The sequence below is a fragment of the Canis aureus genome, chromosome 3, assembly GCF_053574225.1.
Source record: "Canis aureus isolate CA01 chromosome 3, VMU_Caureus_v.1.0, whole genome shotgun sequence".
NCBI classification, from domain to species: domain Eukaryota; kingdom Metazoa; phylum Chordata; class Mammalia; order Carnivora; family Canidae; genus Canis; species Canis aureus.
The window spans coordinates 28,489,222-28,515,084 of record NC_135613.1 but is presented as its reverse complement, the minus strand read 5'-3'; the positions used below and the strand labels follow the sequence as shown (position 1 = coordinate 28,515,084).

Sequence of the window (25,863 nt, the reverse complement as noted above, 5' to 3'; positions counted from 1 at the left end):
ACACCCACTCAGCTCTTCCCTGATCATCCCCAGGGCCATGCTTTTCCTCAGCTCTCCAGCGAGAGAAGCATCCTTGGTTTCAGTAACCGATCTCTGAGGCTGCAGGACCTTACAAAGAACACATCACCTTATTTTTTAATTTTCTTTAGAGACAGAGTGAGAGGTCATGCACGAGGGTGGGGTGGGGAGTGGCAGAGGGTAAGAGGGAGAGAATCTTAAGCAGGAGCCACACTGAGTGTGGATGTGTGGTTGAATCTCACAACCCTGAGATCATGACCTGAAGTGAAATCAAGAGTCGGATGCTCAAACGACTGAGCCACGAAGGAGCCCCAAGAACAAACCACCTTAAGTTTCACAGTCTAAATTTCCTAATGAATCCCAGCACAGATAATAAATGTTGAAGATGAAAGCAAAGTGCAAACGTGCCCACTGTAGCCCTGCTGTCTCTTCCCAGTACGCCGGGGCCATCACTAGAGAAGCTTTCCAAGCTTGGACCAAGTGGTCTTTGGCCTTCAGGCCTGGGCATCTTTACAACAGTGGGACTCTTCCCCCTACACTAGGATACCCCTGAGAATGTATAATGTCAGATGTACTTTAGCATAAACAGTACTCAAGTACCAAAGGGCAGACCACATGAATGCTCGGGGTTACACAATGATGTCAAATATGGAGAATATTAGGCATTCCAACTTGGCTTTTTTCTTAGTTTGTCATAAAGTAGAGATTTCAAAGAGGCAAGGAAATGCCACCTTGGACCTCAGGCCCCACATCTGTGAAAGAGGAAACCGCACCCCATGATTTCTAGGGTCCAAGATTCCACGGCCTGTGAGGAACACTGAGAGTGGGGGTGGGACAGTCATGGAAACCCAGAGAGCACATTCCCTGTATCAGTGGGAGAAATACAGAGGAGCCTTGAGAGGCTGCTCACAGAACAGCTAAAAAGGGAGGTGATGTGAGAAGAAGCAATCCTGGAAATCACAAGTTTAAAAAATTGTTTAAAAAAATACACGCTCACAGCAAAAAATCAAAATAGTACAGAAGGATATAAAGGATACAGTACAATTTGCCTATAGCACCCTCTCTTCTCCGCCGTCCTTCTCAGGGCTAGCATCTAGTTTTTATGTATCTTCCTAGACACCCTCTGTGCACACGTGTGCATGTACATTCTAACAGAAATGGGGTCATACTCCAGGTTTTGTGCACCTTGATTTTATTATTCAGCAATATAGAAAAATTAATATAAAAACTGGCTTATTCAAAAAAGCACTGAGAAATTTTTCACTACTGCTTTTAGGATGTAAAGAGAAAAAATAAAGAACACATTTTTGGCTCTAATATCCCTTATAATCAATAATTACTAAAAAGTGGCAGTGGTTCTTTTAAAGGAAGTTTTCTTTCTTTTTTTTTTTTAAGATTTTTATTTATTCCCAAGAGACACACAGAGAGAGGCAGAGATACAGGCAGAGGGAGAAGCAGGCCCCCTGTGGGACTCGATCCCAGGACTCTGGGATCACACCCTGAGCCAAAGGCAGATGCTCAACCACTGAGCCACTCAGGTGTCCCTAAAGCAAGTTTTATAATGAAGACACAAAAATTACCCAAAAACAAATCAAAATCCTCAACGGCACATCAGTGATTGCTTTGTGGCCTCACAGCAACATCCTCCATTGTACTGAACTGATATGGAGGCTCACCCTATTTCTCTGAAGTTGAGGACATGGGTTTCCACCCTATGTCCTGACCTTGGACAGAGCAGGAGGAAGGCTTGATGCTTCAACTTTCATCACCTTCCCTTGTCTCCCATCAGCCTCTCCCTCCAGTACAGAGAACAAAAACAAAAGAGCTTCAGGGAAATATAAGTAATTACTCCATTTAACCATGAACATATAGAAAGATCAGGAAAAAAGGATTTAAAATATTTTAGAAATTGTGACCTCTGAACCCTAACTTGGTAAGCCTGTGACTATGGACCCGCCAGTGGTGACCTAAGTGATGCATTACCAAGGCCAAGCAGGGTCTGGATGGGAAGCACCTGCTCCAAAGGGTCACAGAGTAATCCAGCTCTTCTACGTGGATGAAAAGGTTTCACACTGAATATTCTGTCCAGCAGGACACTGGTGTTGAGAATGCAAATTATGCACAAGTCTGACTAGCCAAACTTTAACCAATGACACAGACTCCACGAGTTCCTGAGATTTTTAAAATACACAGATTTGTAAGATTCCAGGAATTAAAAGGCTGGAAAGTGTCAGGTTCTGCAGAGGCCAAAGCAGAACAAGATTTGTTTTCAGAAATTCTATAGCTGCCTGACCTTTGCAGACTGAATTAATAGCTACACATTCCTTTCTCTCTGCCACACTGTGATGAGCTGAAGATGCAAATACTCCAAAGGTGTGAGGTCATTCCATTTCTAGCCGATTTTACATAGGTTTGGCAAACAGCTGGTACATAATCAGAGCTAACTGTGAAGTCAGGATGGTTGGCACCTCCAGAGCAGGGAAGAGCTGGGCAGGGCAGGGCAGAGTCCTGCTTCCCTGACATCCTCTGTTCTTTCTGCCCTTCGCATACACTGTGCCATGGTAGAGAAGGGTAGGAGACTGAGCCAGCTACAAGTCACACAGCACCTGGAACCCTGTGCTAGCTGGTAAATACCAGACATGCTCCATAACAGAGAGGATCACATGCAGCCCATGATCCTACACACCTGTATCATTTGCCTTAACTGTCCATTTACAAACTAGGCCCATCCCTGTGCTAACCAGGAAGAGTGATTTACCCAGTGGACGAGGGGGCAGGGGTCCCTAAAAGCAAGGCCGTGTGGTAGAAGGACAGAAGGCAGGCTCACCCACACTGCCTCTAATCTCCTGGTGGCATCAGGTGTGTGTGGGGGTTACTTCACTTCTCTAAGCTTCAGATCCCAGCTATGGATGAGGGGTTAAATTACAGGTTTCCCGAGATACTGTCTGGTCTGAAAATTCTGATTCTAGCTACTTGACTTTGGTTTTATTTATTTATTTTTATTTTTTAAAGATTTTTAGTTATTTATTCATGAGAGAGAGCAAGAGGCAGAGATACAGGCAGAAAGAGAAGCAGGTTCCATGCAGGGAGCCCGATGCAGGACTCGACCCCGGGACTCCAGGATCACACCCCGGGCCAAAGGCAGGCACTCAACTACTGAGCCACCCAGGCGCTCCTTGACTTTGGTTTTAGAACAATTTTAGAAAATTACTTAGAACTTTGGAAAAATTACAGACAGTACCGGAAGCTCTTGTACACCTTTCACTCTGCTTTCCCCACTGTTAACAAGGGACAGTTGCCAAATTCAACACCAACCCTAGAGCACTCCAAGGAACTGAACCCAGACTTTCTGGATTTCACTAGATTTTCCACTAACATCCCTTGTATGTTCTGGGATCTGGTCTAGGCTCTCGGCTTGCATTTCGTCATCTAGTCTCCTTAGTCTGTGAGAGCTTCTAAGTCTTTGTTTTCATGATGTTGACCAGATTGTAGCTCCTACTAATGCAGGTTACTTTCCTAGACACCGTAAGATTGATGTCAGAGACAGAGCAGAGTGAGACACAGATCACCTATGGGGCTGCAGACAGAATCTAGACCATGGACGGTTGGGGCCGCAGGACGTGATCTAACACCTGCCGGTGCTACTGAGTTGTGCACTGTACTACACTGGCTGCTGTTACCAGCTTCAACACCATCAAGCACTCCCAGCTCAAAGTTGAGGCTTGCCATTCTGAAGTCAATTTCATTTTCACCTGAGTATCCCCACAAACACCACTAATTAGCCTGGGTAACTAAAATGACTGGTTTCACAAGTGGTGAATGCTTGCACCTCTGCATCTCCTTCCTTTGGAATCCTGCCAGAGAACGACAAAGTCTCTTAAAAGTTAAAAGAAAATAAAAGTGGGGGGCACTCAGGTAGCTCAGTCAGTTAAGTGTCTGCTCCTGATTTTGGCTCAGGTCATGATCTCAGGGTTGTGGGATCGAGCCCCCTGTGGGGCTCTGCACCAAGTGTGGAGTCTGCTGGGGATTCTGTCTCTACCTCTGTCCCTACCCACCCTCCTTATTCTTGCTCTCTCTTTAAAAAAAAAAAAAAAAAAAAAGAGACTGAAAACTTACTAATGGCTGAAAGCAGGGCCGGTATCTTTGCAGCCTGCAAGCTCACATTTCCTCCCCAGTGCTAACCAACAGAAGGGGGTGACCCCCACCCCTGAGACAGGGAGAGGCCAATACGCTTGTGGAGGGCCCTGACGAAGGTGTCTCCGGAGCTATGGTTCTGATGGTGCGTTTCCTTTTTCAGCCACTGCCCGTGTGTTCAGACTAAGAGATAGATGGCAAGTGGAGATCATCAGCAATCAGCAAAGTTTAAGAGTCAAAGAATATTAGCAGCAGCATGATGTGAACTCAGGTTCTCCCTGGGGAGGAAGCTCTGCCTGAAGCAGTGACGATGCCAGCCCCAAAAATGCTCCAGTTCAGTGAGACTCCTTTACCGCCCATAACAATGGGCTTAATTGCCCACCGTATGCTAGGCACCAATACATTTCTTTTTTTTTTTTTTTTTTTTTATTTTTTTTTAAAGATTTTATTTATTTATTCATGATAGTCACACAGAGAGAGAGAGAGGCAGAGACATAGGCAGAGGGAGAAGCAGGCTCCATGCACCGGGAGCCCGACGTGGGACTCGATCCCGGGTCTCCAGGATCACGCCCTGGGCCAAAGGCAGGCGCCAAACCGCTGCGCCACCCAGGGATCCCACCAATACATTTCTTAGTAAATATGTGGGGAGGTATTTTCATGTGCTCTTCCTTGAAAGCATTTTTATCTTCAGTGAAGGCTTAGTATCTCTCTCTCTCTCTCTCTCACACACACACACACACATACACACAAACACACACAAGCTAATTCTGATCGATGAGAACTTGATTTCCTTATAAAGTAGCTTACAAAAATATATGAATATAAAAGCTTATCCATTCACCATCTGTGACAGTCTACATACTTTTATAATCATTACTGTGTGTGCGGTTTTGCTTTGTTTCTAATGGGGAGATAATCTGGTTTGGCGAGAGGAAGCCACGCAGCATTTTGCCAGGAAAATGTTACCCTGCTGGCTCCATTAGCTGGGCTAATGCTGCTGGGAATTAACAACCTAGACTCTGAAGGAGGGACATGTAAGAGAGGCTCCAGCCTTTCAGTGGCCCTGACTGCACCCATGAAAAACTGTAGCCAACCTACGTCTTCAAAAAACAATGGAGTCTGAACAGGGTGTACAAAGGTTGAGGAGAAAGTCAATAAATAAAATGGGATTCTATTTTCCTTTTAGGATGGAGAAATGCTAAGCTATTAGACCCAAGGCTCTGCTACAATGAACTAATGTGATGTGAAGCACTGCTGTTTCCATCAAGCCAAAGGCTAGAAATCAAATGCCTACTGGAGCCAGGTGGGACATGCGGATGAAGGGCAGGTCAGCTGTAAGAAGACAGGAAGTGGTGAGCACTGGGGAAGGCCACGGCACAGCCCTACCCACGGGGAAGAGGCTCCTGAAATATGGTGGACTGCCATATTCACAGGGCAATGCAGGTATGTTGCTCCCAGATTTTCTAATTTTTTCAAGAGAAGAAAGACCACTGGATATTTATGCAAAACTTCCCATTTTTAAATGTTAGCAGCTACAGTTTATCATGTGGGCACCCAAAACATGGCCACAGGTAGAATATGGCCCATAAGCCACCGATATTAAGCAACAGTGGAAAGGCAACTAGAACCTGTCTCGCTTCTCTTGTACTCCTCATCTGAAAGCCTGTAGGAGGCTTTAATACTAGTTAGAGGAGACAGACTTACTGGCCTGAGATTAAATACCAAAAGAACTTCAAGGGTAATTTAATTTATACAGTGACAAGAAAGAAGTCAGCAATGCCCAACTTAACACTAACAGCCTCCCACAATTTCTTGGGCATCAGAACCAAGTTTCCTTAATGAAATTAAATCATAACACCTACATGTTCTTATAGCAACTTAAGAGTTTTATCACTAATTTTCATATTCATTTTCCCACTTGATCCTCATGTCTTCCTACTGCAGACAGTAACATGGACATGCTTAAGGCTCTGAGAGAGGCAGCAGCGTGAGGGAAAAGAGAATCTTGTGAATTTTAGTGATTGTTTTCATGCAGCAGGGCTGCCAGGGAAACTTATTTCATTATGGGCACTTTCATGCTGTAGTTCTCAACTATTCCAGGCTTCCATTTTGTTCCCACACACAACACATGACCAACACAAACACATCTCAGATCCGGTTACATGTAAGCTGGGGCGAGAGGGGCACAAAACTGTGCCGGATGGCAGGAAATGCATGTGGAGACAGAGCTGGGCCCTGAAGAAATGGTCTTCCATCAGCTCCCTAACCAGCCTGTGCCCTCTCTTGGGTTAGAAATGACTGGCATCATCTATGCCCTTTGCTTTTTATAGGACAGGTTAGGACACTGAGGATCAGCTGGATCACTGCATGCCCAAGCACACAGAGGTACACGGAGGCACAACCTAGCCTAGAACTCAGTCTCTGAGACCAGAATACAAAGTGAAGAAGGTACTTCAGCATTTCCCAGTATTTCCCAGTGATCTGGGTTGTAGGACTGGGGGGGGGGGGGGGGGGGGGGGGCTGTTGTTTTGTAGATGTGTGAGGAATCTTCTGGGACACTGACACGCGGTTTTTCTTACCTCCCATCCTTCCATTTCCAGTCCTCTCTTCCCATATATATCATAGATGGCCCTGGTCTGGGGGTCGCTAAGCACTGCAAATTAAAAATCACACATGTTTACAAAGCACACAATTCTCCTTCCAGACCTGGCAACATCATCAAGTATGTCCACCTCTTCTTCTTCCCTGTCCAGCCACAATTTCACCAAGAGGCTCTCTTCATCCCCTGTGCATTTTTCCTCCTAGCTGCCTCTCAGATCTGATCTAGGATGTGCTTAAAGATGGACATAAAGGAAAAATAGTGGATTTTTCATGTCCAAGCTACTCTTAATTGTGAGATGCACCTTATAGGAAGCTGTACCCTAGGATCAGTAAAGAACAGTTATTTTTAACAGAATTAAGTTTCTGCCACAGCCTAAAATGGACCCAGGCTGAAAGAGTTAATTCCAGTTTCTAAAGCTTATTCAGACAGGCTCTGATTGTAAAAAAAAGATGATTTACTGCTTACTCTATTATAGCGTTTCACTACCTTCTAAGACTGAGTGTTTTTTTTTTTTTTTTCCTTTCCCACTTTTCTTCTTTTTTGTACACCATTTGAAAACACAAACACCTGTCACTATGGTGGTGGCCACATCACTTAGGTAAGTACATCAGAAAAAGATTTCTCAGCAAGGGGCAGAGTTACTGAGAGGGCATCCAAACTGAACATAAGTGTCAGGAAAGCCAATGGTCCTTGCTCTTCTCCTCTGCCAGCTTCTCTTCCAGACCTTTGAATCTTTTCTCCCTTGAGACTTCCCATATATTTTTAGGCCTAATTTAAAAAACGATGTAAATGACTCCATCCATATTCAAATCTAATGGGGAAGAAAGAAATGCTGACCACTGGAAAACGTGGGATGCAGACTTCTCGTGCTAATCTGTAGGATTTCATAGGGAATTATTTATTCACAGTTTTACTTTGGTCTCCCCGTTAGGATGAACACTGGGGCCAGGTCTGCTGCCGCAGCACTTCCACAAGCTCTGCTAGGGTTTTCTGTTAACTCTTCCCTGAATTTCCAAAACCACACAAACTGGCTACATGGGCAATTTAGACAGCAGTAAAATCAATGCAGCCATGCAGGCAATAGAGTATGAGAGAAGGATCAAGTTTCTGGTCAGGACCGCCGCAGAAGTGGTCTGAATGGAGTTAAGTCCGTTGAAGACCCACTGCTGACCTCAGACATGTGCCACACGCCATAGCCCAAGTTTTACTCCTCAGTAAAATCTAATTATTTGGTAAAACCATAAAGTGAAATATAGCATATGCTTTTGTGTCTGCAATCAGAAGTCTTTCTGATTTCTGATTTCTGTAAAGAAACACTTTTCTAATTTTTGGTCTAACTAAGGACCAAATCACCAAATGGCTCTGGAATAAACAACTTATTTTACTTAGTGTGTATCCTAAGAATGGATTAATATTTTTTTAATTTTTGTTTTTAAAACTGGCAACATATGCATAACACAGAATCAATTTCAGCCAATGATTCAGTGGCATAAGGACATTCACATTGCTGTGTGTCCACCACCACTACATTGCTAGAGCTTTCCCACCATCTCCAACGGCAACTCTGGACCTATCAGTGATTTGAACACTTTATGCACAACTCCATCACAAAATTCTCTTTCTGAAGCACCTAACATGTAGTAAGCACAAAAACCTGAATTACTTGATTCTACTTCCTGTTGGCCTTCCTAACATAATTTTCCTCCCTTTGTTAGAACCTTTCTTTAACTGAATGCTCCAGAGCCAATAAAATCAGCGTCATATGAAAAAAAAAACATTCCTGTACATCTTCTCATAAAAAAGAGAACAAAGAAGGCTTGTCTGTAGCGATCAGCCTTTTACCTCTAAGAGTTCCCTTTAGAAGAAAACCAGCGAGCGATTTAGAGCCCGAGTGCTCCCTGCAGCCCAGACCCTGTGTGCTGCTCTACCTGCACTCTCATTTCCCACTTACTGGACACATTGATTTCTAAAGCAAAATACTACTCTTTCAAAGGCCCCTGTCAGTAAAAAAGCACTAACCTAACCTCCTCTCTTATACACCTCTAAGGACTCTCTTTCTGTCCTCTACAAATCAAGTCTCTTAAAAATCGAACCGCTGCTTCCAGGGCGTCTGCATGAAGCCAAGCCCTCCACTGACCTTCATAAGCCTGGTGGACAAGGTTAAACAGTCGTTCTGCTTGTGATTTGAGCTCTGGGTCTCGGTGCTTGTCGGGATGGTAGAGCATACACAGCCTCCGGTAGGCAGCTTTCAGCTCTTCAGAAGAGGCCTACAGAAAGAAAAATCCAATTAGAGAACAATCGATGCTCCTTAAATATTATCATTATCAGAATCAGTCTTGAAATGGGAGCCTGTCAGCCACTTTCCAACATGTCTGTTCTCTGCACACAGGACATAATGAAGTTATGCTTTATTGCTTCAATGAGGCTTCTTTTTTTCAGTTAATAAAGTGATCAATTATGGACGTCAATATCAACTGTGTTTTGCTGGGAAATGCTATCAGATGCATCTCTATACGGTTTCAATGTGCTCTGAGCTGAAACTAAAAACGTCAGAGACCGCTTACTTTTTAACTTAAGTTATTTGAGATAAATCATGCCAAGGTACTCTTAACAGAAAATTGGTGTAGACAGGAAAAAAGCTGTAGACCACTATACAGGAAATGGCATGCATTTTATTTGGTTTTCTGATAAAGGAAATTCAGAATATTTACCCTCAAAAATCAAAGACAAATTGTAAAACTAACACACGCCTCTGGTTCAACCTCTAATTCTAAAAGGTAGCACAGAAAGCAGGCAAAAATGCTTTGCTATCCTATAACAGGAACAAATGTCCTTCCTCCCAAACCCAGAATACCCCTCTCCAATGCATACAGCCCCCAGTCCTCACACATCCTCAGTCTGAGGGAGAACATGAACTATGTGAAGAACAGATGACACGAAGTAGAATGGACTCTGCATGTGTTTTAGCCACACAGAAGGGACGGCAGGGGAGGCTTGGGTGGAGGGGTGGTGGTGAGGACAAAACCCACATTCTACCTTGCCTGCCACACAGCTGAGTAGTTCTCAGAAACAGACCTCTCAGGGGCCCTAGGAACACTGAGCCACCTATCTGCTAGCTCCTTCGGCCTGTTTTTGGTAAGTATTATGTCTGATTTTGTATCAGCCTCAGGGACTATTCTGATCTATCAGAGATGATGCTCAATAGGCAGCTCTATACAGATGATGGTCAGGTAAAGAACATTTTATTTTGGGAGACAACTCCCTCACATTTGAGGGAGTCCATTTTTGGGTTGCCAACATGCCAAGGGGGCCTGAAAAACCAGCCATCTGGCCACCCACCAGGTCCCGGGTGACAATGCTAGGACCAACGGTGCCCTAGGAGCAGGTCTCAGAACATGCATCTGTAGGGAGAAGCTTATAGGGTCTGATCAAGTGATCAAGGGTACAAGGGAAAACGTTAGAACCTATTTTTCAATAATTTCCACAACCTTTTGGTATCTTCCAATTCCAGGACTCTTGGGTTTTTTCCACTAAGGGAAAAAAACCAAAATTTTATTATATTCTAGTAGTAATTTTTGGCACAAAATGTAAACACTTTATATGAGACTAAGTTATTCAGATGCTAGAAAACCAGCAATGTTGTACAAGTCTACAAAAAGTTTTTAAAAATTTTTTAAAAAGATTTTTGTTTTTTTTGCTTTTGTTTTTAAGGATTTTATTTATTCATTCATGAGAGACAGAGAGAGAGAGAGAGAGAGAGAGAGAAAGAGGCAGAGATACAGGCAGAGGGAGAAGCAGGCTCCACGCAGGAAGCCCACTGCAGGACCTGATCCCGGGGCTCCAGGATCATGCCCTGGGCCAAAGGCAGGCGCTAAACCACTGAGCCACCCAGGGATCCCCACGGATTTTCGTTTTTTTGAGAGAGAGAGAGTGTGAAAGAGCACATGAAAGCATGCGGGGGCCGGGGGGGAGGGGGGGAAGAGGGACAAGAAAACTCCCTGCTTGAGCGGGGAGCAGCTTGGGACTCCATCCCAGGACCCCAAGATGATGACCTGAGCCAAAGGCAGACACTTCACCAACTGAACCCCTCCAGGCACTCCTACCAGAGGTTTTAAACAAGGAAAGAACTCCAAAAGAAGATAGCACCATGACTAGTAAGATGTGTGTTGCATGTGCCTGGTGCCCGTTGGTGCCCTCAGGACAGTGTCTTCACCTCTAAGCAAGCCCATGGCTTCTTCGTCTGGGGAGGAGGTGGCCGGCTGGCTGACTTCTCTGAGCCTTTCCAGCTCTGACTTCACATGATCTGTTATCCAGAAAAGAAAGAGCTATCCTTGAGCCCCTCAGCCTGTGCTTTAAACCAGACATGGACCTTTACTGCTTATTTGGACAGTACCATCTGCATGTAGTTTTATTTGTATTTATTTATTTATGATAGTCACACAGAGAGAGAGAGAGAGAGGCAGAGACACAGGCAGAGGGAGAAGCAGGCTCCATGCACCGGGAGCCCGACGTGGGACTCGATCCCGGGTCTCCAGGATCGCGCCCTGGGCCAAAGGCAGGCGCCAAACCGCTGCGCCACCCAGGGATCCCTGCATGTGGTTTTAAATCAGCAGCTCCTTGGAAAGGGTCAAAGACCCTGCTGACTGAGCCTCCCTTGGCCTCCAAGAATCAGGCAGATGCTGCCTCATGCTAGCACCACTGTTTTTCTTCCATCTTCTCTTTGGTGCAACCTCTGAGAATTACAATGAACAACTTGTAGTTGGCTGCCTTCTCTTTCTCTCCATCTGCTCATCTACAAAATTTCCACTGTGGTGACACATCGACCTCCAAGTTTACTGGTAAAAAACACAGGCTTGGGGCAAACGAGCTTCCGACCTTTAATTTGCTCATTGGCAAAAGGAGATGACAACTCTCAGGGACGGGGAGACAATGAAACGAGAGGTGACCATACAGGGCTTCACAGTGTACCCAACACACAGCACAAGCTTGTAAGTGTGGTTCTTGTAAAACCTCTTCCTTGTTTTCTCAACTTGAAATTGTGGACAGTACCTCTCTCCTCAAAGTCACTGTTGGAAGTGAAGAAAGACCTGTACAGTGCTCAAGCATGCTGTGCACACAGTAGGGAGCTGGTCACTCTGGCTACCCTGTCACAGTGAAGCTTGATCCTCTGAGGTGGCCTGCATGCAGAAATCGGAACAGTCCAGAGAGAAGGCACCACTGTGGCATGGGGTGGCAGAAGTGCTCATTTGTGAAGCGGTCCTGGTTTGTGAAAACTTACTGAACTGCAAGCTTGTGATGAGTGCCGTCTTCTAGATGTACATTCTATTTCAATAGAGAACACAAGACTCCATAGAAGAGATGTGTCTCAACATTCTGATGTCTGCAGGTTTTTCTTCTTTCTCCTACAACTGGCTTCTTTCCCTGCCAAGATCAATCATGCAATACATTTCTTGCCACACCTGGCCAGTACGCCAGCTGTACCAAACCCCATTGTTTTAAGCAAATACGTAATAGTTAACTAAATAAAGTAGATCTTCTCCAAGTAGGTTTACCTATGTAATGATGTAAAAAAGGGCTTGTACCTTCCTAGACAACAATTATAAATTATTTTCTTTCTGCAAATTTTAATTGTTCTTTCCAGCATCTCATAAAAGTTACAAGTGCACGATTAGACAGATCTGGCTGACTTCTAGCTTAGGCTGCTGTTTTCTGGTTGTTAAAACTAGATGACAAGGGGGCGGAATATCTAATCTGCAAGGCCTTCTGTAATCATATTAATAAATGGCTTAATGTGCTATTGATTAAGTAATAGAAATGAGAGGTTTCATTTTTAATAAATATTACATTCAATAGAAGATTAGATTGGGCCTTTCATCATAACTGAATAGCTAAGGTCACTGGGTCGATATTTCATAAATGATAAACTCTTAATCATAAAAACACTGATATCATTTCAAAATCTGTGATATCATTAAAAATGAAACCTTTAGTTGCAGACTCATTTCTAAAATCCTACATAAAATTAAGAGGTGTATTGTGCTTTTAAGTCTGAAAAGTTTCGTCATCTCAATCATCTGATTCTATTTTTAATGTAAAGTAAATCTATTATAAATTAACCTCAGAGATCATAAAACTCACAGTAAAAAGGTCCTCTGTGACCTGACTGTAGAGTTTAGTGGTCTGTTAAAATGGTTGGATTCAATGCTATACAACACAAAAATGAAATTCCTGCAGTAGGGCACAAAAATAAAAGGCTTCCAGATTAGAAAGGAAAAACTAAAACTCCGTATTTGCAGACATCATTTACATGGGAAATAACCTATAAAAAAGCTACTAAGTGATGTTAGCAAGGTCATGGGGCTATGGGGTCAATAAGCAAATATCAATTATTCCTATAACCTAAAAACTGAAATTTAAAAAGACAATACCATTTAGAGCACCATCAACAAACATGAATTGCTTAGGGATGGATGTAATGAACATGTGGAGGACATGTCTGAGGACAACCCCAATACACTGCTAACAGAGATTACAGACTAGAAACAATGGAGGAATAAAACCACCTTCATATATCAGAAGGGTCAATACTATTAAGATGCTACATTTCCCCAAAGCTATAGATTCAATGCAACCCAAAATCCTAGCAGGCCTTTTTCTGTAGAAAGAAGACAAGCTAATTCTAAAATTCATGTGGAAAAACAAGAACATGGAGAAAAATAAATTTTATTATTTTTTTATTTTCCTAGTTATTTTTTAAAATTTTTTTTAAATTTTTATTTATTTATGATAGTCACAGAGAGAAAGAGAGAGAGAGAGAGGCAGAGACACAGGCAGAGGGAGAAGCAGGCTCCATGCACCGGGAGCCCGACGTGGGATTCGATCCTGGGTCTCCAGGATTGCGCCCTGGGCCAAAGGCAGGCGCCAAACCACTGCGCCACCCAGGGATCCCCCCTAGTTATTTTATTAGCCAAAATAGTTGAAAAATAACTGGTGGACTCACATTACTGAATTTTAAGATTACATGGCTACGGGAATCAAGACAGTGTGGTACTAGTGAAAGAACAGATGTAAATGTCAATCCACAGAGGTAAGTCCACAAATCAACCCCCTATATATAGCCATGTGATTTTTGACAAAGATGTCAAGATGGTTCAATGGGGCACAGATAGTCTTTTTAATACATGATGCTGAAAGAAGGGAACATCCACATACAGTAAAGTGAACCTTGGCCCTTACCTTGTGTCACAGGTAGGGGACACATGAAGACCTTCAGAGAAACAAAAACAGATAAACAAAAGGTGAGGGAGTTCATTACCACTACACCCGTCCTGCAGAAAATACTCCAGGGAGTTCTGCAGGTTGAAATGAAAGGACAATAGACAGTAACTCAAAGCCATGTGAAGAATTAAACACATGGGCAATTATGAAAGCTAGTGTTACCCTAAAAACGGGCCCTGACGCCACATTTTGCTTTCTTAATAATTTAAGTGACTAAAACATTAAAAAAATTATTAGACTAAAGGCTGATCCTTTGTAACTTTGGCTTGTAACTTTGTATTTTTTTTACATAAGAATCTAAAGCATTATAAAAAACAATTACTAGATGGGGCATCTGGGTGGCACAGTTGGATGGGTGTCCAACTCTTGGCTTCAGCTCAGGACATGATTTCAGGATCCTGAGATCGAGCCCCGGGTTGGGCTCCACACTCAGTGGGGAGTCTGCTTGGGATTCTCCCTCTCCCTCTGCCCTTTCCAATCGTGTGCATGCTCACTCTTCCTCTCTCTAAAATAAATAAATCTCAAAAAACAAAACAACAACAACAACAACAACAAAACCCCCCACAAACCTAAAAAACCCAAACCCACAACCAAACTAGGTTATTTTTTGGACACCCAAAATATAAAGATGTAATTCTGTAACAACAATAACTGAAAGACCTGAGACAGAGCAGTACAAAAATGAGCTTTTGTACACTCTAGAAGTTAAGCTGGTATAAATTCAAAGTACAATGGTAGGGTGTTAAATGTAACCACAAAGAAAACAGTTACAGAATACACATGAGAAGAAAAGAGAAGGGAGTTAAAATGTTTCACTATAAAAAAAATTGGCTAAACACAAAAGACCACTATTTGGTAATTAAAGGACAAAAAAGAGGGCACAGAAAGGAAATGGCAAAACGGCAGAAATACGACCCTACTTATCAATAGTTACTTTATTATTATTTTTAAATATTTTATTTATTCATGAGAGACGCAGAGAGAGAGAGAGAGAGAGAGAGAGAGAGAGGCAGAGACATAGGCAGAGGGAGGAGAAGCAGGCTCCATGCAAGGAGCCTGATACGGGACTCGATCCTGGTAATTCGGGACCATGCTCTGAGCCAAAGGCAGATGCCCAACTGCTGAGCCATGCAGGTGTCCCTCAATAGTTACTTTAAATGTTAGTGGATTAAAGTCACCTATAAAGAGACAGAGTCTAGCAGGATGAATTAAAAAAAAAAAATCATGACCCAGCTGTTTGCTACCTACAGAAAGACTTGCTTTAGAATCAAAGACAAGGGATCCCTGGGTGGCGCAGTGGTTTAGCGCCTGCCTTTGGCCCAGGGCGCGATCCTGGAGACCCGGGATCGAATCCCACGTCGGGCTCCCAGTGCTGGAGCCTGCTTCTCCTTCTGCCTGTGTCTCTGCATCTCTCTCTCTCTTTGTGTGACTATCATAAATAAATAAAAATTTAAAAAAAGATCAAAGACAAAAAAGAAAAGTGAAAGGATGGAAAGATATTTCTTGCAACCAGTAACCAAAAGATAGGGGTGGCTCTACTAACATCAGACAAAATAGACAAATCAAAAAGGGTTACGAGAAACAAGGAAGGACAATATATATTAATACAAAGCTCAATATAGCAAGGACATATAGCAATTATAACTATTTATTACCAGTTAAAATATATGAAAAATTGACAGAATTTAAAGGAGAAATAGAGTAAAATTTCAATATTTTGGTCCAATAACATAGAGAATAACCAGACAGAAGGAAGGATCCAGGGGACCTAGACAACACAGTAAGCCAATGAGACATGTACAGAATATTCTAACAGACATGTACAGAATATTCTACTCATGACAACAGAACATGCATCGGGATGTGTGCACATCAGGACCAAGGCAAAGTTGTCTGCTTTTACCACTTCTATTCAACATAGTATTGGAAGCCCTAGCCAGAGCAATTTGATAAGAAATAAATGGCATCTAAATTGGAAAGGAAGAAGTAAAATAATCTGTTTCCAGATTGTATGATCTTATACGAAGAAAATAAACAATTCCACCCACCCACAAAATAACCTGTTAGAATTAACGGATTTTAAACATGGCAGGATATGAAGTCAACACACACAAACTAGTTTCTATACACTAAAAATCATCAATCTGTAAAGGAAATTAAGAAAAACACTTCCACTTATAATAGTAAAAGAATCTTGTAATTCATCTAACCAACGAGATAAAAGACTTTTTATGAGAACTATGAAACACTGCTGAAAGAATTAAAGAAGACATAAAAAAACCCCAACATTCCACATCAGTGTATTGGGAGACTTAATATTATTAAAATGTTACTACTACTCAAAGCAACTAAAAGATTCAGTACAATCCCTATCAAAATCCCAATGACAGTTTTTGCAGAAATAGAAAAATCCACCCTAGAATTTGCATGGAATCTCAAGGGATCCCAAAGAGCCAAAATAATGTGAAAAAAAAAAAAAAAAAAAAAAAACCAAAGTTGGAGGATTTCTATTTCCTTATGTCAAAGCTTACTACAGAGCTACAGTAATCAAAGTAGTGTGGTACTAGAATAACGACATGTGGACCAAAAGAATAAGACAGAGGGTCCAGAAATACACATATATGGGCAAATAATTTTTGGTAAGGTGCCAAGACTACTCAATAGGGAAAGGACAGTTTTGTTTTTTTTTTTTTTTTCAACAAATGGTGCTGGGAAAACTGGATGTTCTTATGTAAAAGACTGAAGTAGGACCCTTACTTAATGTCATATATAAAAGTTAATGTAATTGATTTTTGTGCGTTGACTTCATATCCTACAACTTTGCTAAAATTATTAATTTTGTTCACTAAAAATGGATGAAAGACCTAACCATAAGAGCTAAAAGTGTAAATAAAACTCTTACAAGAAAACATAGGGCAAAAATTTCATTACGTTGGATTTGGCAATGACTTCTTGGATATAACATCAAAGGCACAAGCTATAGAAGAAATATAGAAAAGCTGAACTCAAAACTGAGAACTTTTGTAAATCAAGGGATACTATCAAGAAAGTGAAAAAATTATCTGTAGAATGGGAGAAAATATTTGCAAATCATATATCTAATAAGAGATTAATATTCAGAATATATAAAGAACCCCTAAAACTCAACAAAAACCACCAACCTAATTACAAATTGATAAAGGACTTGACTAGACATTTCCCCAAAGAAGATACAAGAATGGCCAATAAGCATATAAAAGGATACTCACTATCACTAATCATTAGGGAAATGCAAATCAAAGCCACAATACCACTTCACACCCATTAGAATGCTATTATGAAACAAACAGATAATAACAAGTGTTGATAAGGATGTGAAGAAACTAAAACCCATGTGCACTGTTGGTGGGAATGTAAAACAGTATAAAGCTTTTGTGGAAAACTGGTAGTTCCTCAAAAAAGTAAAAACAGATTTACCATATGATTCAGCAATTCCACTTTTGGGCATATACCCAAAAGGATCGGAAGCAGGGTCTCAAACAGATATGTGTAAACCCATGTTCACAGCAATATCATTCACAGTATCTGAAACATGGGAGCAAGTGTCCATCAACAGATGAATGCTTATCAGTAGAATGTGGTACAAACATATGACGAGATACTCAGTCTTGGAAAGGCAGGAAATTCTGACACATACTATAACATGGATGAACCTTAAAAATATCATACCAAGTGAAATAAGCCAGTCACAAAATGATAAATACTATGTGATTGTACTTAGATGAGGTACCTAGAGCAGTAAAAAATCAGAGACAGAAAATAGAATAATGCTTGCCAGGGAGTTGGAGAGGGGAAATAGACAATTATTATATAATGGGCAGCGTTTCAGTTTTGCAAGATGGAAAGACTTCAGGAGATATATGGTGATGGTTGCACAACAATATGTATGTACTTAATGCCACAGAACTGTATACTTAAAAATCAGGTAAGATGGTAAACTTTATGTTACTTTTTTTTTTTTTTAATTTATTTATTCATGATAGTCACACGGAGAGAGAGAGAGAGAGAGGCAGAGACACAGGCAGAGGGAGAAGCAGGCTCCATGCACTGGGAGCCCGACGTGGGATTCGATCCCGGGTCTCCAGGATCGCGCCCTGGGCCAAAGGCAGGCGCCAAACCGCTGCGCCACCCAGGGATCCCATGTTACATGTTTTTAACAATTTAAACAATTGAAAAAAATATACCTCAAAATGAAAGCTAAAACCATAAAACTTCTAAAAGAAAACATGTAATTTTTGTAACCCCGAGTTAAAGATTTCCTATACAGAAGAATAGAAAAATATTTGTAAAACCTGTATCTGATAGACTTGTATCTAGAATGTATGAAGAGCTCTAACTGAAGAAGAAAACTCAATAAAATACTGAGTAAAAATTTTAAACAGAAATTTCAACCATAGGTGATACAGGAATACCTAATAAGTACATGAAAATACACTCAGTATTGTTAGTCATTATGGAAGTGCATTAAAAACACAAATAAATACACAACCTTTAGAATGTCTAAAATGACAGAATGAGAATACCAAGTGTGGGTGAGGATGTGAAACAAAATAAACATCATTTTCAAAAATATGAACCAAAGCTTTGTCATTGGCATAGAGATAAAAATGGCAGCAATTCTTCTGGTCAAAATAGGTTTTAAAAAAATGAATTAATGGCTATGTTTTTCCTAGTTGAATTACCTTAAAAAACCTTTACTTTATTAGAAAAGTACACATACATTTTAAAAAGATGTTATTTACTGTAGACAGAGTGTGAGAGAGCATGAGTGAGGGGGAGGGGCAGAGGGAGAAACAGACTCCCCACTGAGCCGGAGTCCAACATGGGACTTAATCCTAGGACCCTGGGACCCTCCTTTCTACATAATTTTCAAAACTTTGGTTCAAATCAATATACAAGGTCTTTTTAAAAACTTAATTTTTGGGACTCCTGGGTGGCTCAGCAGTTGGGCACCTGCCTTCGGCTCAGGTTGTGATTCCTGAATCCAGGATCAGTCCTGCATCGGGCTCCCTGCAGAGAGCCTGCTTCTCCCTGTACCTGTGTTTCTGTCTCTCTCATGAATAGATAAATAAATCTTAAAAAAAAACCCACTTAATTTTTATTATGACTATGTAAATATAGCTCAAAGCTAAATGAAGCAGTATATTGTGATTATATTTCTTTCCTAAACTATTTTTAATTTTTCCTGGAGTTAACAATTGCCTCACTTTTTCCATTTGCTTTAGTTTTTTTATGGATCTATCATAGATTTTTTTTTAAAGATTTTATTTATAAATTCTTGAGAGACAGAGAGAGAAGCAAGCTTTCCACAGGGAGCCTGATGTGGGACTCATTCCTCAGGACCCCGGGATCACGACCTGAGCCAAAGGTAGATGCTCAACCACTGAGCCACCCAGGTGCCCCTCTATCGCAGATTCTTCTTCAACTCCTCAAAATAAATGATTCATAGTAGAAACTTCTAATATTCTTTTCAATACAAAAATATAAAGTAGTTCACCAATTCCATGTTTTTTTTTCTTCCTAAGAGGTTTTCCTCCTAGAGATCATTGAATTGTGTCAGATGTTAGGCCTGCTAAACAAACTTCATCCTAGGATTTTCTGTCACCATCCTCCAGGGTATCTTTCCTAGGTCAGTCTCTTCTTTTTGATATCCTATGCCTTTTCTCTTTCTTGGTTTTCTTTATTTCAACAGCTCAACCTCCAGTAGTTTCCTTTACAAAGGCTAGCTAGGAGGAAAAATTTTTTAGACTTCACATATCTCAAAATGTTTTCTTTTTTAAAAGTAACCTCTACACACATTGTGGGGCTCAAATTAACAACCTTGAGATCAAGACTCACATACTCTACCGACTGGGCCAGCCAGGTGACCCTCAAAATATCCTTGTACTCTGCCTTTATACTTGACAAATAGTTGGCTGAGGATATAATCCTAGTTTAGAAATATTTTTTCCTCAGAATTTTTACTGTAGTGGTATGGTTTCTTTGTCTTCTAGCTTATGTACTACTGCCAAGATAGTTAATGTCATTAACTTCCAATCCTTTGTGACCTGTTTGAAAATTTTAGGATGCTCGTTAACCTAGATTCCCGTAGTATGGGTCTTTTCTCCCCCACTCACTGTGCTAGTTATTTGGCCCTTTCCATCTAGAGTCTTTTTTTTTTTTTTTTTTTTAAAGATTTTAAGAGAGCGAGGACCCGAGTGAGCATAAGCGTGAGTGTGGGGGTGGGGGTGAGAGAGGGAGAGGGAGAAGCAGACTCCCCACAGAACAGGTAGCCCGACGCAGGGCTAGATCCCAGGACCCTGAGATCCTGACCTGAGGCAGATGCTTCACCAACTGAGCCACTCAGGCTCCCCTAGAGTCTTGCATCTTCTGAGAATTGTTTTTTCATGTTAATTGTTTAATAATGTCTTCCCCTTCATTTTACTTTAATGTCTAAGAGTTTGTCTTCTAATTTTTAAATTTTACTTTCGTGGAGTTTTCCTCATCTTTCTTTTCCAGCCCCTCTATAGAATTTTTATTCCTATATTTTTTTAATTTCCAAGAGCTCCTTCTTTTGTATATATGTATTCTTAAAGATTTATTTATTTATTTACTTTTTATTTAGAGAGAGCATGAAAGCAAGCAGGGGGAGGGCTGGGGAGAGAGAATTCTGAAGTGTATTCCCTAGGTGAGCATGGAGCCTGATGTAGGACTCCATCTCAGGACACATATCATGGCTTGAGCCAAAATAGTTGGTTGTCTAACCAACTGAACTTACATAAGGTGATACTTTTATTTTTTATTTTTTAAAGATTTTATTTATTTATTCAGAGACACAGAGAGAGAGAGAGGCAGAGACACAGGCAGAGGGAGAAGCGGGCTCCATGCAGGGAGCCTGACGCGGGACTCGATCCAGGGTCTCCAGGATCACGCCCCTGGCTGCAGGCGGCGCTAAACTGCTGTGCCACTGGGGCTGCCCAAGGTGATACTTTTAAAAGAAATATATATGGGGCACCTGGGTGGCTCAGTGGTTGAGCATCTGCCTTTGGCTCATGGCGTGATCCCCAGGTTTTGGGATAGTATCCTGCATTGGGCTCCCTGTGGGGAGTCTGTTTCTCCCTCTTCCTATGTCTCTGCCTCAATCTGTGTCTCTCATGAATAAATAAATTAAATCTCAAAAAAAAATAAAAAATAAAAAATGAAATATATACAGGGGCACCTGGGTGGTTCAGTCAATTAAGTGGTTAATTCTTTTTTTTTTTTTTTTTTTTTTTTACTACAACTCCCAGCCTTCAATTTTATTTTTTTTTTTTTCTTTTTTTTTTTTATTATTATTTTTTTTTATTGGTGTTCAATTTACTAACATACAGAATAACACCCAGTGCCCGTCACCCATTCACTCCCACCCCCCGCCCTCCTCCCCTTCTACCACCCCTAGTTCGTTTCCCAGAGTTAGCAGTCTTTATGTTCTGTCTCCCTTTCTGATATTTCCCACACATTTCTTCTCCCTTCCCTTATTTTCCCTTTCACTATTATTTATATTCCCCAAATGAATGAGAACATATAATGTTTGTCCTTCTCCGACTGACTTACTTCACTCAGCAAGTGGTTAATTCTTGATTTTGGCTCAGGTCAAGATCTCAGGGTCATGAGATCAAGCCCCACATTGGAGTCTGTGCCCAGTTGGGAGCCCCTCCCCTTGCTTGTGCTCGCTTGCTCTCTCTCAATAAAAAATATCCTAAAAAAGAAAAAATATCACCTTGTTCTTACTTCCTACGTGTATTATCTTATCTCTTTGAAGACAATCTAGTTTTCAAATTCCCTGCACTCTCCACTTCATCTCTCTTCACTGTCTGCATGATCTTAGAATTTCACAGTGGAGCATTCCTTCATATATTTGATGTTCTTTGGTATCAATTTATACTTAACAGTAAGATACTAAGCTATTTGGAAGCTCTGTGTGAACAGACCTTGTCATCTGATGAGATTCTTTGTGAAATGCCTGTAAGAGGACCAGGAAGTTTCACTTGGCAGTATTTTCTCTTTGATAGGTCAGTTTCTTCAGGGAAGAGCACCAAGAACAAGGAAAAAGCTGTAAGTCTCACCATGAAGGATATAATCACTCATATATTCCCTGCTTTTGTAAGGGTGCCACTCTCATCTCATAAGGGTGTTGTCTATGGGTAGGCTCTGAAGCCTTCCTGGTTCAATTTCTCCAGGGAATAAACATTTGGTCTCCTGGATGGGTGGGTTAGCATTTCGCCAGTGCTGAGTGCTACCATTAGAAAGAAACAATCTTTGTCAACATGGTAGACAAAAATGGGTACTCTGTTTTAAATTGGTTTGTTTACTCTTGAGGGTGAACACTTCTCCATGTATTTATTTGCATTTTAGAATTTTTTAAAATGAAATAATCCATTTGTTTCCTTTTTTTTTTTTTTAAGATTTTATTTATGAGAGAGAGAGAGAGAGAAAGAGAGAGAGAGAAAGAGAGAGAAACCAGGCTTCCCACAAGGAGCCTGATGTGGGACTCGACCCCAGATCCCAGGATCTTGCCCTGAGCCAAAGGCAGATGCTCAACCCCTCAGCCACCCAGGTTGTCCCCATTTGTTTCCTTTGCATAGTTTTCCTATTAGTGTATTCATCTCTCTCTTTTTAATTTTTTTTAAAGATTTTATTTATTCATGAGAGAGAGAGAGAGAGAGAGAGAGGAGCAGAGACAAAGGCAGAGGGAGAAGCAGGTTCCATGCAGGGAACCCGACGTGGGACTTGATCCCAGGTCTCTAGGATCACGCCCTGGGTGGAAGGCGGCGCTAAACCGCTGAGCCACCCGTGCTGCCCTCTTTTTTAATTTTTAAGAGTTCTTTATATATATATCGGAAATATCTTTTATCTAATAAATATACTGCATATACCTTTTGAGTTTTAAAAATTGTATTTATTTTTTTGTTTTTTCCCCCTCCGAGCAAACACAGAAATTTCCCATTTTTACAAAATCAAGCCTATAAATTGTCCCTTTTCTTAAAAAAAAAAAACAAAAAAAAAAATACCCCACAAGATTTTATTTATTTGACAGAGAGAGAGTACAAGTAGGCAGAGTGGCAGGCAGAGGGAGAGGGAGAAGCAGACTCCCTCTGAGCAGAGGGCCTGATGTGGGGCTTGACCCAGGACCCTAGATCATGACCTGAGCCCAAGGCAGACACGTGCCAACTGAGTCTCAGGTGCCCCAAACTGTCCCGTTTCTGATCTCTGCTGTGGTATCATGTACCCCAAATTGTCCCTTTTCTGATCTCTGCTGTGGTATCATGCTTGGAAAATCATCTGACTCCAGTGTTATCATATTTACTTCATTTAAATAACAAAGCCATTGAAGAAGCTACTACATTTCACTCGAGATTCTAGTGAAGACCATGTCTGGAATCAATGTGACACTCAAAAAGCATACTGCCACTCTGCTTTTATTTCCAATCTTCATTTAACAAAGTAAGCTAAAACATGTGAGGAACACCCATGTCTGAACTGCGATTGTACTAGTCAGGATTGGCAAGGTCAGTTGTTCTCAAGCTGTGGTGTGGGGCCCCTGTGAAGTCTGAACCTTTTTAGGAGGTCCACAGGTCAAAACAATTTTTAATAAAACTAATAAAACTGAGCTATTTGCCTTTTTGTCATTCTGTAATGCATACAGTGGGATTTTCTTAAGGTTACAGGATACCTGATGACATTACTGCTTTGGACTAATGGACTACGTGCTTGTGTATTATGTTTGCTAGTAATTTCTAAGGTGGTAGTTTTATAGCATAAATACGAGAGATTTCAGAGATTAATTCAATTGGTTTTCAGTTCTTTCACTGTGTATTTGCATTTGTTATAGTTGTTGTGATATCTGTGTATCTGTAACTTTATTATTCAATACAGATATATTTTGAAATCCTCCAGTCTTCCTTATGCCTTACTGAAAATACAAGTATACCCTGCTCTGTGTTTTGTTTTACATTTTGTTAATTACTGAGTTTTAATTTTTAATCAAAATCAATAGCTACAACCCATGTAAACAAAAGCTCAATAATTTGAAAATGTAAAGGGGCCTTGACATCAAAGTTTCACAAAGGTTTATTTCTCCTTTTACATGGCCATATTAGGACATGGTGGTATGCAGCTGCCAATGTCCTCAGGTCCCAAGTTTGAAAGAGCAGCCACCCTCTGAACCACTGCCAGTGGCCAAGGCAGAGGGAAGGGCAGGAGACAGACCCCCTCTGGCTCACACTAGCATTTAAATGCTTCAACCTGAGCAGGATACATATCACTTCCACTTATATCACTGGCTAGCACTAGTCATAGGGCCTCACTCAACCACTGGGGGATCAGGAAGTACAGTCCTACCATGGGCCAGACAAAGAACCGACTGCATCTGGTATACAGCACTTAAAACTAATGTAATGATGATATTTAATTCAGTACTTTGAAGACCTAATAGAGCATGCAAGCAGCAATGCACATCTCATACTTACATCCATTTTAGGAATAGGAAAGCCACTAGGTCTTTTGTTGCTGAAGCAACTTTCCAGCTCAAACTTCCAAGCTGTATCTATGCTGCTGTATTTCAGGCAGTCTTTACAAACTATGTTCTATTGGATTTTGGGAAGTCTGCCTAATTACCACAATTGAAGATTCATTACTGTCCATATGTTCCATGACAATCTGATTGAAATAAACTGCATCAGCTAATAAAACCTGTAATTTTTTATGATACTTGGTGCTCATACTATCTAAAGGAAAAAGCAGATTTCAGAGCTAATTAACACCAGACAGCATGGGTGCTTTGTGCTGAGTAAGAGCTGGTTCGTGAAGAGGAGGGGTGTTACAGATTACTTGGTGTCACTGAGGAGACCAAGGCATGTACTCATCAGGCACTAAACTGCACTTGGAAAAATTTCCTGCTTCATTTTGAAAAGGTTCCCACTACACAGTCTGAAGCTTCACACAATAAAACCACTCTCACACACAGCCCTGCCATTTTCTGATGCCATTTACCCTGTTCCACACAGTCTTCTACAATTTTCATTTACATGTGGGACATCTCTGAAGGGTCTGGAAATAAAGCTGGGGTTGATCTGCAAACAGCAAGACTCTAACAGTGTACGCAGATTTACCCTCAAACTAGAGCATGGTGCAGACTGTACTGACTCGTTCTGGCTGACCCATTGTTGTAAGGAGCATCTCAAGTAGAACAAGATTTCAAGTGAGACTAACCTATGTAGTCTTGTCCTAAAAATCCAGTTCTGACAAAAGAAAACTACAAAAAAATCTAATCTATTTGAAATTTACTTACTTTTACCATTATCATTACTGATGCTAGTACAAAAGGTGATAAACAACCTTTTCCCACTGCAATAGGGAAGCAGAAGACGAACAGAATATCTCCCAGAGGAACAAGCCCTCTGTTCCTCTTCCAGTATGGTACCCAGTCTCTGCATGCCTTGGCTTACTTGGGGAGCAAGCATAAAGGCATGTGTTGGATTTGCTCTCTTCCTCTTCCATCTGACTTTGAACAATTTTCTAAGTGAAAATTTAGATTTACCAAACTGATAATTGATACACTCCTTCCAATAAATTCCTCTAAAATGATCTGTTGCTAAAACTGCAATGTGATCTTCAACACAGGTATTCTCCAACATAAAAAGTGCCTGGACAAGGTGGGTATGATGTTAGCAAATACTTAAATCTTCCAGTCAGTACATTTACTGAATGCCAGCCCTGTTTGAAGTACTGCAGGAGCTACAACGGGAATATAATATTAAGGAGATTACAAACTA

The 25,863-nt window shown here is 41.1% G+C and overlaps 1 protein-coding gene across 2 annotated transcripts in view; it reads right to left on the bottom strand.

Annotated features, from left to right (window-relative positions):
- The window catches only part of DNAJC11 (DnaJ heat shock protein family (Hsp40) member C11), a 75,363-nt gene that overhangs the window by 40,689 nt on the left and 8,811 nt on the right, over positions 1-25,863 (bottom strand). Inside the window, exons 2-4 of one of the 2 annotated variants that reach the window (XM_077891396.1) lie at positions 12,033-12,175; positions 8,892-9,021; positions 6,732-6,805 (exon numbers count right to left, since the gene is read on the bottom strand). In XM_077891396.1, coding sequence (XP_077747522.1) covers positions 6,732-6,805; positions 8,892-8,979 — 162 coding nt within the window. In that variant the 5' untranslated portion in view covers positions 8,980-9,021; positions 12,033-12,175. The remainder of the gene's footprint in view (positions 1-6,731; positions 6,806-8,891; positions 9,022-12,032; positions 12,176-25,863) is intronic. The other variant, XM_077891395.1, reaches the window with a different exon arrangement.